This window comes from Capra hircus, chromosome 17, assembly GCF_001704415.2.
Source record: "Capra hircus breed San Clemente chromosome 17, ASM170441v1, whole genome shotgun sequence".
NCBI lineage: Eukaryota > Metazoa > Chordata > Mammalia > Artiodactyla > Bovidae > Capra > Capra hircus.
Window position 1 is genome coordinate 65,516,880 of NC_030824.1, and position 14,957 is coordinate 65,531,836.

A 14,957-nucleotide genomic window follows, 5' to 3' on the forward strand; every position below is an offset into this window, starting at 1 on the left:
ATCAACATCTATGCACACAATATGAAAAGTGGCTACTTACAAAAGAAGACACTGAAGTGATAATCACTGAGCCTCTTCAAATTTACTAGCTATCTTTATTTTGTAAAAGCTTTGAGCTTGACAGAAAAATATTTTTGCATATTATTATAATTTTGATATGTTCATCTACCACCAAGATACTGGTTGAGAAATCAAAATTTTATTCAGAAACATTGGTTTGGACTATTGAGTAAAGAGAGAATTTTGAGAGATGATTTTCCTTTCTTCCCTTCCTTTCCAGTGGGCACCATAAAACTTCATGGTTTTAGTAAGGCACTCATCTGAGAGAAGACTAGCATCTGAGAGAAGACTAGATTAATAACTGGCTAGAGTGCCCATTTGACACATATTTTCCATAAATTAAAAGGGCTTTGATTTGCTATGTGAAAATAATTTCAAATAAAAACAGCAAACAACAGTAAATGGCAGCTGACTTAACAGTAAAATCAGAATATGAAGAACAGTTAAAATAAAAGAGAATAAGAAATAAAGTATATATCATGGAAAAACAAAAGCAATTATACCTCAAAAATATGAGCTCCATTAAACTATACTAAGGGGGTTGCTTTTTCTTTCCCCTCAGTGAGGAACACCTGCCCAGAAATGCCATGATTCTTAAAAGGAAAAACCAGACAGACATGTGAATCATTTAAAACATCAGGGCTCTCACGCACAGAAGTCAAAGAAAACATTTAAGTAACTCTGAAACACTTAGATGAAAAAACATCCTTCAGCAAGTTGATATAGTACCTTTATGAATTATTATGTCCATTTGGAAATGGGAGAAGAGAGAACAATATGTAAGGTCTGGAGCTAGAAAAATCTGGATTTTGACATTCCATTTTTTGCTCAAACTAGGAACGTGGATTTTGTCATACATGAGATAGACAACAGTTGAAAACTGAGATATTCTGAGGTCACTGAACGCCTTTTTAAAGTATTTCTTAAAATACTTACCCCTTCAGAATCTGCAATGAATCCTATCTCTTCTATCTTAAAGTGTAGGCTAAACTAATAACTAGCAAACCCTTCAGCAGTACTTCCATAGCACTACTACATAATAATGTCACAAACATTATCTCACCTAATCATAAAATCTCTGGGGAGTATCTCCATTTTTACCTTCAAATATGAGGAAGCAGAGGCTCTAATAGGCTGTATTTTTTCCTTTACCTTGACACACATACCCAGAACAGTCTCCTTGAGTACTCACTGTGTTTCCCTTTTGGTTAGGGTGAAAATTTATACATAGAAATTAAAAATATCCATATATGTGTATATGCACATACATGACCAATTAAAGGGCTTCCCTGGTGGTTCAGCTGGTAATGAATCCCCCTGTAACGTGGGAGACCTGGGTTCGATCCCTGGGTTGGGAAGATGCCCTGGAGAAGGGAAAGGCTACCCACTCCAGTATTCTGGCCTGGAGAATTCCATGAACTGTATAGTCTAGGGGTCGCAAAGAGTCAGACACAACTGAGTGACTTTTATTTTCTTTCTTCATTTGACCAGTTAAAAGTAGTTAATCTGAAGTTTATTTCACTGTTTTCCTCACACAGCTTCAAATCCTGGCTCAAAATTTACCTTTTTGACAAAACTTATGCTGATCAATTGCCACTCATCCGTGACTTAGTAACAGTACTACAAACTCTGAGTTATTGATTTACATTCCTCACAGGAAGAGGTCGGTTCTTCTAATATGCTGTTCTTCTCTATCTACATGATTAGGATTCATGGACACTAGTATAAAAACATGCCCTTTTTGGGTAACAGATAACTGCTGACTTGTTAATATACTATGCATGTTTAATATTTTTCTTTTTTTCAGTTAATGTATTATTTACTGTTTGTAAAAAAAGAATAGAAAAGCGGTATCAATGCCTGGTATATAAGTGCTGTGTGCCTATGTGCATGCTCAGTTGTGTCCCAGTCTCTGTGCCCCCATGGACTGTAGGCCACCAGGCTCTTCTGTCCATGCAATTTTCTAGGCAAGAATACTGCAGTGGGTTGCCATTTCCTTCTCGAGGGGATCTTCCCGACTCAGGGATTGAATACTCATCTCCTGCAAAATTCTTTACCACTGAGCCACCAGGGAAGCCTCTGACAGGAAAAAAATATATATATATATATATTCAGATCTTAGGTAAATGTTAGAAACTGTGCCACAATCTTAAATATATATTTAAGGCAAAGGCCATGATGAAAATAATGCCCATATAGCAAAATGCTTCTAAGACTTAAAACAATATTTTGTTTTAAAATATTTGATAAGTTATATAAAATTTAAATTATATTTCAATTTGAATTACATATACATTCAGCAGATGTTACTTTATAACATTTTACTGAAATGTATACTACTAACAAAGAATCAGTAACATAAGCTGTAAGCTACAAATAAATGAGACTGTTTTCAAGGAACATACATATTCAACCTTCCAATTACTTAAGTCACATCTCTTAGTCAGTTCCAACAAAGGCCTGGACTACGCAGGCTGGGTTCCTCTCTCCAGCCTGGGTTTCTTCCCTGAATTCCAGACCTGTATATAAAATTGCTTATTCAACATACATTCTTGGGTATGTAATAGAAACTATATCCATGATCTTGCTCTTCAAATATGCAAGACCACAATCCTCCCCATTTCAGTAAAATGTTGTTATTAAATTAGCTCGGCCCAAACCTCTGGAGTCATCCTCAGCTCCCTCACTCTCACCATCAGAGCTCTGATCCATCAGTTCATTCTACGGTCATAAAACGCAAAATATACCCAGAATCCGACTGTTACTACAACGGTCTAAGCTACTACTGTCTCTCACCTCGGTTGCTCCTGTTCTGCCCTCCTAGTTCCATTCTCCGCAGAACAGCGGGAGCGACAGTGCTGAGAGTCAGCTCACTCTTCTGCTCGAAGCCCTCCCACTGCACTCACAGTGAGAACCAAAGTCCTCAGGCTGGTCCACGAGGCTCTACTTTCCTCTCTTTCCCACGTGTACTCGGCCTTAGCCAGAGATCCTCCTTCTGTGCCCCAAACACACCCAGCATGCCCTGCTTCAGGGCCTCTTCCTCTGATTCCTGGACTCTTCTTTCCCTAGGCACCCACACGCTTCACTTCCCAATTCCTTCTCTAACACCTTCTCTGTGCAGTTTTCAAAAACTGCAAACCATTTCGAAAGCCCCTCCCTTTCCTGACTAAAATTTTTCAGAAGAGGGTTTTTATTTTGTTCATTATTGTATCCCAGATTCAAATTAGGGCCTAGCACCTGACAGTTATTCTGTAAATATTTGTTGAATAAATGAGTGAATCCCCAAAGAGTCAGGAAATACTGCACCAAGGCTATCTCAAAACTCTTTCCACAGCGAGTTTCTATTCTGTATACTGGATTGTATCACTGGGACTTGCTTGCTTAGTCTGCTTCCAAGATTGGTTCCCAATTTTGACACATATGTGGTTTACCAGCAAGGGAAGGATTAGAACTTTGCAGTTAATGAATATATTAAAAAAAAATAACAACCCACATGGATCTTTAATGAGGTCTAGAGGAAAAAATACGATATTGGGGATCAGGAAACTGTAATTTTGGAGAAGATACTGCCACTAATTAGGCATCCAGTCACATCACTTCATGGCAAATACATGGGGAAACAGTGGAAACAGTGGCTGACTAATTTTTTGGGCTCCAAAATCATTGCAAATGGTGACTGCAGCCATTAAATTAAAAGATGCTTACTCCTTGGAAGGAAAGTTATGACCAATCTAGACTGCATATTAAAAAGCAGAGACATTATTTTGCCAACAAAGGTCCATCTAGTCAAGGCTATGGTTTTTCCAATAGTCATCTATGGATGTGAGAGAGGGATGATAAAGAAAGCTGAGCGCCAAAGAACTGATGCTTTCAAACCTGTATTAGAGAAGACTCTTGAGAGTCCCTTGGATAGCAAGGAGATACAACCAGTCCATCCTAAAGGAGATCAGTGCTGAGTGTTCACTGGAAGGACTGATGTTGAAGCTGAAATTCCAATATTTTCGCCACCTGATGTGAAGAGCTGACTATTGGAAAAGACCGTGATGCTGGGAAAGACTGAAGGGAGGAGGAGAAGGGGACAACAGAGGATGAGATGGTTGGGTGGCATCGACTCAATGGACATAAGTTTGAGTGAACTCCGGGAGTTGGTGATGGACAGGGAGGCCTGGCGTGCTGCTGTCCATGGGGCTGCAAAGAGTCAGACATGATCGAGCAACTGAACTGACTGAACTGAATTAGGTTATAAGGTACTTCTGCTAAAGCTTTGCCAAGAGAACTCAATGGTCATAGCAAACACCCTCTTCCAACAACACAAGAGAAGACTCTACACATGGACATCACCAGATGGTCAACACTGAAATCAGACTGATTATATTCTTTGCAGCCAAAGATGGAAAGCTCTATACAGTCAGCAAAAACAAGACCAGGAGGTGACTGTGGCTCAGATCATGAACTCCTTATTGCCAAATTCAGACTTAAATTGAAGAAAGTAGGGAAAACCGCTAGACCATTCAGGTATGACCTAAATCAAATCCCTTATGATAATACAGTGGAAGTGAGAAATAGATTCAAGGAATTAGATCTGATAGACAGAATACCTGAAGAACTCTGGATGGAGGTTCATGACATTGTATAGGAGGCAGGGATCAAGACCATCCCCAAGGAAAAGATATGCAAAAAAGCAAAATGGTTGTCTGAGGAGACTTTACAAATAGCTGTGAAAAGAAGAGAAGCAAAAGGTAAAGGAGAAAAGTAAAGATATACCCATTTGAATGCAGAGTTCCAAAGAATAGCAAGGAGAGATAAAAAAGCCTTCATCAGCGATCAATGCAAAGAAACAGAGGAAAACAACAGAATGGGAAAGACTAGAGATCTCTTCAAGAAAATTAGAGATGCCAAGGGAACATTTCATGCAAAGATGGGCTCGATAAAGGACAGAAATGGTATGGCCCTAACAGAAGCAGAAGATATGAAGAAGAGGTGGCAAGAATACACGGAAGAACTGTACAAAAAAGATCTTCACGACCCAGATAATCACGATGGTGTGATCACTCACCTAGAGCCAGACATCCTGAAATGCAAAGTCAAGTGGGCCTTAGGAAATGTCACTACAAAAAAAGCTAGTGGAGGTGATGGAATTCCAACTGAGCTACTTCAAATCCTAAAAGATGATGCTGTGAAAGTGCTGCACTCGATATGCTAGCAAATTTGAAACACTCAGCAGTGGCCACAGGACTGGAAAAGGTCAGTTTTCATTCCAATCCCAAAGAAGAACAATGCCTAAGGATATTCAAACTACCGCACAATTGCACTCATCTCACATGCTAGCAAAGCAATGCTCAAAATTCTCCAAGCCAGGCTTCTACAGTATGCGAACTGTGAACTTGCAGATGTTCAAGCTGGATTTAGAAGAGGCAGAAGAACCAGAGATCAAATTGCCAACGTCCGCTGGATCATTGAAAAAGCAAGAGAGTTCCAGAAAAACATCTACTTCTGCTTTATTGACTATGCTAAAGCCTTTGACTGTGTGGACCACAACAAACTGTGGAAATTCTTCAAGAGATGGGAATACCAGACCACCTGACCTTGCCTCCTGAGAAATCTTTATGCAGGTCAAGAAGCAACAGTTAGAACTGGACATAGAACAACAGACTGGTTCCAAATCAGGAAAGGAGTAAATCAAGGCTGTATATTGTCACCCTGCTTATTTAATTTATATGCAGAATAAATCATGAGAAATGCTGGGCTGGATGAAGCACAAGCTAGAATCAAGATTGCAGGGAGAAATATCAATAACCTCAGATATGCAGATGATATCACACTTATGCCAGAAAGCAAAGAACTAAAGAGCCTCTTGATGAAAGTGAAAGAGGAGCGTGAAAAAGTTGGCTTAAAATTCAACATTAAGAAAATGAAGATCATGGCATCCGGTCTCATCACTCCATGGTAAATAGATGGGAAACAGTGACAGACTTTATTTTGGGGGCTCCAAAATCACTGCAGATGGTGACTGCAGCCATGAAATTAAAAGACGCTTACTCCTTGGAAGGAAAGTTATGACCAACCCAGACAGCATATTAAAAAGCAGAGATGTTACTTTGCCATAGTCAAAGCTATGGTTCTTCCAGTAGTCGTGTGGATGTGAGAGTTGGACTATAAAGAAAGCTGAGCGCCAAAGAATTGATGCTTTTGAATTGTGGTGTTGGAGAAGACTCTTGAGAGTCCCTTGGACTGCTAGCAGATCCAACGCGTCAATCCTAAAGGAAATCAGTCCTGAATATTCATTGAAAGGACTGATGCTGAAGCTGAAACTCCAATACTCTGGCCACCTGATACAAAGAGCTGACTCATTTGAAAAGACCCTGATGCTGGGAAAGATTGAGGGCAGGAGGAGAAGGGGACGACAGAGGATGAGATGGTTGGATGGCATCACTGACTCAATGTACATGAGTTTGGGTGGACTCCAGGAGTTGGTGGTGGACAGAGAGGCCTGGCATGCTGCAGGGTAGTTGCAAAGAGTTGGACATGACTGAGCGACCGAACTGAACTGAATTTACTTCTGTAGGCCTTAGTTTCTTTATCTGAAAAAGTGTTGGAGAGTCTCATAATTAATTTATTTCTGCTCTGAAAAGTAGTGGTTCCTATAAAGGAAAAAGCATTTTCCTTTGGTCTCACATGGCAAAATTATTGGGAGCATATTGAAGAGGATAGGAAAAACATTCCAAATTCGGAAAGGATCAAGATAAACAGAATTTAATTTGTGTACAAAATTAAAATGCAGACTTGAAAATTCCCCATGAAAGTATTGTTTGATTTCAGGTAATTAGAGAGTGCCTGAAAGCAGTAGAGAAGAGTAGAAGGAGCCCTGAACTGTAATCAGGGGCTTAGTTTCACTAGCAAACTCACTGTAGAAGTGCAGGGAAGCCCCTTAATCAGTCTGCGTCTCGGAGACCCCACCTTGTGTATAATGAGGGGCTTGGCCAGACCAGTGGTTCCCAGGTGCTGGCTGAGTGGTGCAAGAATCAGGGAGCCCTCCAATCCACCACCAAAGAGGTGGTCACGGTGGGGCTGGGGGCATGTTATGCTTTAAATAACCAGCCCTCCAGTAGAGGTGCGGATGATTCACAAGCGAGCAGCGGTGATCAGTGGGGATGACCCTTGGCAGCACCTCATTCAGATACACACATTCTATGCCTTCAGGAGTCCAGCACCTGAGTTTCACGTGCTGAAGAACTCATTTCTCTAGTACCTCCAGAAGATGGTTATCTAGTCTGTTTGAACAGTTTCATGACTAGAATACTCAGTATCTCCATTCTTCTCTGGGTCAGTTCTAATTGTTAAGTTCAAATTTACATCAAAATCCAACTCAAAGAATATAATCCAGGTTTTGTTTGCTGAAAAATCAATAATCAGTCTGATTCTACTTTTACATAGAAGTCTTCAAGATGCTAGACAGAAACATTTTCCCTTAGTCCTCTCTGGCTACGTACATGACCTTCTTCCACTCTTTCTCACCTAACAGGGCTTCTTGATCGGACTGTTTCAGATACAACAGCAAAGCAGTTCTGTATTCATTTACTTCTGGCACTATCTGTTTTAATATTTTGTTGATTACCAAATAAAAGAGATCCAAATAAGTTAGAAAATATGTACAATTTCTAAGTGTTACCATAAAACCTAAGTCCTCCAAAGAGTAGTTTTTACTCCACTTTTAATTTCAAAACACAGAAGTATTTTCTGTTTTATTATTGAAAATATATTAAGGAGTGTAACAGGTATTTTCAAAGTACATCATAGTTTTAATACAATACAAATAGGCTTTGATTAAAATAATGTTGATACTGTTAACCTGATGACATTTGTATGAAGCTAGTGTTAATAGCCTCTTCTTAGATCTGAGAAAACTGAGGCTCACAAAGGATACTTCTTTTATTGAGTTTCTACTGTATTTTCAAGTATAGCTTTAAGCACATTTACACGTTTTCTCTCTTTTGACAACTTTTTAGTGTTGTATCTGTTTCACGGAGGATAAGAACAATGGCAAGAGTGGTTACATAATATCAATGAAATTACCCAGTTATTATGAGGCAAAGCCAGAATTGGTACTAAAAGCTTCTCCTTCTAAGTCAAAGTGCTTCTCATTATATCAGGATACTTCTGAATATCACTTTCAGAGAATGTTAATATACCTTTACCTAGTCTAACATCTGCAACTGAAAAACTATATATTAACACTCAAATGACGTAAACAAAACAAAACAATGACCAATCCTCTGCTCCCAAATTAATAATCTGAAAGCATCAATCTGGTGTTGCCAAAAAAAAAAAAAAAAAGAATCAACGGCAACTGAAAATTCAAACAGTACAAAATTTTTGGACTTTTTTAGTTTTGTTTCTAATTGGCACTTCTATTTTAGAGTGGCATTCTGTTTCAATTTCCTTTTATCTAAAATGGTGTATCATTTGTTCTTATTCAATTTATAAATTGAGAACAGAATACTTTGTCAGAATAGATGGAGCTGGACCAAAACAATGCTGTATCACTGTCTTAGGAGCAATAGCAGAACAGTAAGGGGACAAGTTCTCCCATTTTGCTTGTTATGCCACGGAAAAGGCATCATTAAACGCCCCACAGCACATCTGTAGAAATCAAGCCAGTTTAATTATCCCTCAACTATACTACATAGGTCAACTCATGACTCCCCCACTTTACTATGAAATTATCTCTCTCCAAGTTAAGCATTAAAGCATCGCAAGCCTTTAGGCAAGTGATTCATTCCTAGTTACTCTGGCACCAGCCCTGAAAATAAAGGGCATGAGGCACCACAATGAGGCCATGGGTGTGTCAGGCAGATTAAGGATTAAGGTCTTGATCTATCTATCTAGCTGACCTTCTGTTGCTAGTAAATTTTTTTGCTACAGAATAGTTATGTGAAAAAAAATACAGTATTAAGCCTTCCAGATAATTCTGTATGTTAGCTTACTAAATATCATTCATTCTAAACAATTTTTTTTTAATTTACAATTAACATTTCTGAAGTTGAGATGCATCTAATAATCTATGGTATCTCAGATCTGATGACCTAATACAGCACATGGTACCATGAGGACATTTCATTAAGAAAAGCATAAGTGAGCTAAATAAGCAAACACTGAACAAAGGATTCCCTAAAACACCCTCAATGCAAAATAGGGCACAAAAGCTCCCTACTATAGATCAGCATTTCAGAGTGTTCTCTTAAAACTGGTAAAAACTAAATAGCTAGCAAAGAATATTCTGGAACTCTCTGAAACACTGGGGGGAAAAAAGGCCCATACTACATACAAAGTAAGTTACAGTCTAGACTGCCTTCTGGTAAGATCTGCATATAAAACACGTATTTCGGAGGTGTCTGCACTGATGATAGGACTATTACTGACAGCGTAACTCCCCATCACGCTGGCACTCTCCTATAAAAACTACATCAACACTTCATGTTCTCAAGTGCTGTGCTGCTCACACTGTATGTGTGTGTAAGCATGACAATGCACACTCATGTTCCTGTCTCCTTGGCTCAATCAGAGATGATACAACCATTAAAGCATTTCTTTCAGGCGTTATAAGTGTCTGAGTTCTTTTTCACCTCTAACGGTGGCAGGGGTGGGGTGGGGGATGCACCTCTTTTTAAAAGAATGAGACCAAAAATTTAGAATTCTGAGGGCATGTTTAGGAAAAGATTAAAATAAAATAAAATAAATCATGAACCTAAGGTAAAAGAACTTAGATGAGGGGAGAGAATAATTCTTATGAAAGGTAAGTTTAATTAACAAACGACTATGAAAACAAAACAAAAAGCTTTGTAATTGCAGTGGTTCATAACATCATAACTGTAAAGTGCAACTTTCATGCCTCGAAGCCATAGATTCTCAAGTTCAGTAGCTGCTATTCTGGGCTAGATTACTCTGTGTTGAGGGTGGCTGTCCTTCACACTGACTCCACCCATCAGATGCCAGCCGTGTCCTGCACCCCAACCTCGGAGTTGCAACAGCTAAAAATGTTTCAACCACGGGAAAATTTGCCCCCTGTTGAGAAGTGCTGCTCTAACCTTTCAGTTATCAACTGGAATTAAAAAAAGGTTATTCTAGTTTCTCTGAAATTACCTGAAGAGTAGAAAACAATTTTAGAAATCCATTTTAAAGAAACATTGCTTCAAGTACGTTTCCCAGCTACAGAAGAAAAAAACTGGGACATTTAGTATTTGCTCAAGTATTTAAAATATTGGGATCTATATAAATGGGCACTTAAAAATCAGAAATAAACAAAATCCATAAAGTATCTTTTTTTTCAACCATTATTCCCCTAGGATTCAGAAAATATCATCAATCGAACAGTCAGACGTAAGGAAATATATTAATTTACACTAGTATGGTGGCTATAATCAGAGATGCCTTCACTTTACATACTTTATATTATTTACTATTTACAAAGAATTAATCCATGCCAACTACTTTGCTAAATACTTGATTTCTATGCATTATCTCACTAGAAGAAGAGATAAATTAATATCACTATCATGAGATAAAAAATTCCTAAGATTCAAGGTTTGGTTGTAACCAATCTTCCTGGTAAACTTTCCCAAACTTTATATGCTAGTAAAATATAGTAATCAGAATTCTGGGCACAATAAGCTACATACAAGCATGGCATCTATGGAAAAAAGTTGCATCAACTCTTGGAGGCTATGAGGGTAATGGTGATAGATGTTACTACCAGTGACTAATACTCCTAAATGCTTAACTTCCAAACCATGCAGTTTAGAAAACAAGTACACTCACTAACACCAGAAATCCAAATAAAAGAGAAAAAGAAATACCTTATTATCTAAAAAGCAATGAACAGTGCAAATGGACACTTTACACAAAATAAGCATTGGACCCTCTTGATTAATACAGTTAAAATTTAAAGTTGAGTTCCCCTGTATTTAATAGCATTTTTTAATTGAGATATACTTCACAAACATAAAATTCACCATTTCAATGTACACTTCAATAGCTCCCAACACATCTGTCGTGTTGTGTAGCCATCACCACTGTCCAATCCAGGTCACTTGCATCACCTCTGAAAGAAGCCCAGTACCCACTGGCAGTCTACCCTCCAAACGTCACCTAGTGATCACTAACCAGTCTACCTTCTGTCTGCCATGGATTTGTCTGTTCTGGAGATTTCACATAATCACACATTATGTGGCCTTTTGTGTCTGACCCCCTTCACTTAGCACACGGTTTTGAGGGCTCATCCATGGCGTAGCATGTTCCTTTTCATGGCTGAACAATCCCTTACTGTCACAGGAACTAAGTGAAGCGTTTCAAGCACTGTGCTTAGACATGTCACCTGAAACATCTTCAGCCATTCCTGGAGGCCTGTCGGTGGTTGCACAGATGTGATTCGGCGGCGTTGTTGCCCTTGACCATTGGCTGCTCTCAGGTCTCCGAAAGTCGTTGGTGTTGCTGAACACGGTACAAGCCCAGTGGTACTGCACAAATACAAGGGTGGAAGCAAAGACAGATATTTATTAAGAATTATGGGCTCCAATAAGAATGAGATGATATGGTATATTTCAAACATCAGATTATTATTTTTACTTGCTTATTCCCAGAAAGCAAGGATACACAAAACTTGTTCTGCTATTCTTAGGTAAGTTTCCTCCCTCCTACATAACCAGCTGTTTTTATCCCAGCACAGCTAATTGCAACCAAATGGCAGAATCTCTATGGCAAAACTGCAAGTTGTTGATAACATACCAATAATGTTAAAATACTTTCTTAGAAGATTCAGGTTCCACTTATCTTATGACTGGTCTTTAGGAACATTATTAAACAAAAGTTTAAATTTCTTTCATAAAAAGGTGTGTAAGACTTATTAATGCTTTAAAATATCGTTAAGTAGTAGTACGTTCAAAGGCTTTAGACATTTCACTGGTCACATTATTCCTTAAGTTTGCCCCTGATGCCTTCTAAATTATTTATATTTTTCTATTCTTCTCTAATTTTCTATTGTTATTATTAAGCTTAGTCTAGATAGTATTTGATAAGAGTGAACCTTGATTAGAAATGTATTTACTCAAACAGGTAGGTAGTGAGAACATATTATAAGCAAAATTAAGTGAAATGAGATCATCAAAATGCTTTTATCCAATAATTTAAATTCTGAAACAATAAACACACACACACACACACACATAAATCTGAAATTCAATTAATTCTGACAACTAATAAAATAAGTAAATACTCTATTTTAGAGACGTGTGGAAAAAAGGAGCAGGAAGATTCAGTTAACAAAATTACATTTGCAAAGTAATCTTCAGTTTATTGAGCTAAGACAGTACAGTGTTTAAAATCCAAAGAACATATAAATTATATCCTAATAGTTAACTATTAAGGTCTGAAAAATTACTAATGAAGTAATCTCAATTCTTTTCTATCTAGCATATCTCATTATTTTGCTTAAAAATGCATCTCAGTCACCAGAAAAATACAAAAATCTTCATATCTACCACTTTTAAATCTTTTAACATTATTCATCTAAGATGGTCTCTAACATAAAACAATTAAATCTATTTTTTCTTCTATCAAATTTTAAAGATAAGCTCTATTTTCTCCTCTGAAATGAAATAGAATGTGATTATAACTTAAATTTTCTAATAAAAATAATAAAAAATCAGTCTCATTTTATTATTAGAAAATCTTTCAACAAAATTAAAGAACATCAAATATACACTGACCAAGTCTCTAAAAAGACATGGCAATCAATATGCTGTCTGGTTTTCTTCAGTAAGACTGTGTTAAAAGGTTAAAAATAAAACTTTCTCCTATGCAAGTACTTTCTTAATAGAAAAAAGTAAGAGACGGAAGAAAAACTTTACTAAAACGTGTTCTATGATAAAAATTCAGCATTCATTTATAAATGGCCTTGAAAACAACTGAACCATTTAATACTTCCGCCCTTGTATTAGTCTTATTAATAGAAGACCAAAATTATATGGTTGACTGAAATCTATACACTAAAAAAATAGCTTAAACATTAAACTCAGCATTCTCATCCAAGAAACAGTTTACCAAGACCAGTAGAAAAAAGCAAAAATGAAGTGAACAGTTTCACCTATCACTCCACACCCTCTGGTGAAAGTGCCAGAACACAGTGAAATTGTCAGAAGGCAAAGCATAAGCAAGAGAGGGGGACAGTTAACAAGGGAAAATCACAACAAAAAGCATCTTCTGAATAAGCAAGAAATAGCCTTATTGTTCTCTTCTGTATCATTTTTGCATTTCTGGTATATAAAACTATTCTAATTATCATGATTTCTAAATTTCAACAAAAGGCATCTGAAAGGAATATTTTCCAGAACTGAATGAAGTATAAACTGTTCCCTGGAAGAAAAGAGATGCAATCTGTAACAATGTTTAATCACAAGTCTGAGTAATGTTAGTTTTATTGCATTTTAAAGAATAACTCTAAATAAAAATGTTGAGGGGAAAAAAAAGAAATGTCACCATCACGAAGTTCTTACGGTTTCTATATCTAATTTTCGATCAATTATTTGAAGTGACAAATATGCCAACAAGACTCATAAAAAGCCCTTAAGATGCTTTTGTCATTTAAATTTTAAAATACCGCATTCCAAATGACATCCAAAGCCATTTTTAATTGGCTGGGTAATAGATACTGTGCTTAAGTTAGCCTAATTAGTGTGAGAGAGGGAAAAGTTTTATACTGATGCAAAATCCAAAAATGATGGAACGGTGCAGGAAACAAGACTACAATTGTATTGAGTTGTTATGGAAACTATTCTACTGATGTAGAAATGTATGTGTTAAAACATAAGGCTTACAAAGCGAATAAAGGGCGGTTTCTATCACAGTAATCTCATGAAATAAGATTTAGTTAGTAATTGTGAGGTCTACTTCACTGCTACTAAATGTATCTTCAGTTAGCCGTATATAACTATCTACCCTCGAACAGCTGTTGCTATAGAAACAAGATACATTTGCTCATATCCATATATCAGGACTTACTTTGTAGAATTCCTTCAAAATTATAATTTAAAACTTTTGTTGATAAGAGAACTTCTGCGTGTGTCTTACTTCAATGTATTAGTAACAAAATGTATACCCACAGTGGTAGTCCTTCTTCTCCTTATTTAAAATGTATGTTTCCCAATTTTCAGTGATGGCAAAATGTGCTAAACAGTCAACAGTACTAGTGACATTATAACTATGAGAATAAAGTGAATGAAAGCTGTTCAGAATCATCAGCTCTTTTAAAGAAACATGAGAATAGGGAGAGAATCAAATTATACTTAATATTACCTTGTATATTCTGAGACTTTGCATGGTTTCTTTCCCAAAGAAAAAGAGCGGACCTCAGAACCATGGTCCAACTTTCTTTTCATCTATAAGGTAAAACAAATGAGATATGTTAAAAAAATAATCACCTGTCCAATTATTAAATCTTAATGTTAGCATCAGTAATACTAAAAAAAAAAAACCCTTAAATTTTCATATGTCTGCAATATTAATTAGGCATAGCTAATTCATATAGAAAATAAATGTTTCATAGTTTCTTCTATTATTTCTACTTTGTTTTACTCTTTACAAGACTGGAGAAGTGAATTTCTCCCCCTAATATTTGTGCAGAATAGGGTATGGTGGTTTAAAAATTGAAACCCATCATACATATTCCTTGAGAGTAATACACCTTTCACATTTGCTGGTTTAAGGACCAATACACGGGAATATGTCAAGTGAACCCACACAGAAAAGAACCATATTCAACATGCTGTTCTTAGTGATTTTCATTCTCCTTTAAAAGACATATTTAATTTCAAAATTAGAATGGAAGTAACAGTCAGTGACTTAAA

At 37.0% G+C, this 14,957-nt stretch overlaps 1 protein-coding gene across 3 annotated transcripts in view; it reads right to left on the reverse strand.

Moving 5' to 3' along the window:
- The window catches only part of FBXW7 (F-box and WD repeat domain containing 7), a 222,256-nt gene that overhangs the window by 16,280 nt on the left and 191,019 nt on the right, over positions 1-14,957 (reverse strand). For all 3 annotated transcript variants that reach the window (XM_005691173.3, XM_005691175.3, XM_005691174.3), the window contains 2 exons: positions 14,407-14,489; positions 11,432-11,573 (listed from right to left, as the gene is read on the reverse strand). In XM_005691173.3, the coding sequence (XP_005691230.1) occupies positions 11,432-11,573; positions 14,407-14,489 (225 nt within the window). The remainder of the gene's footprint in view (positions 1-11,431; positions 11,574-14,406; positions 14,490-14,957) is intronic.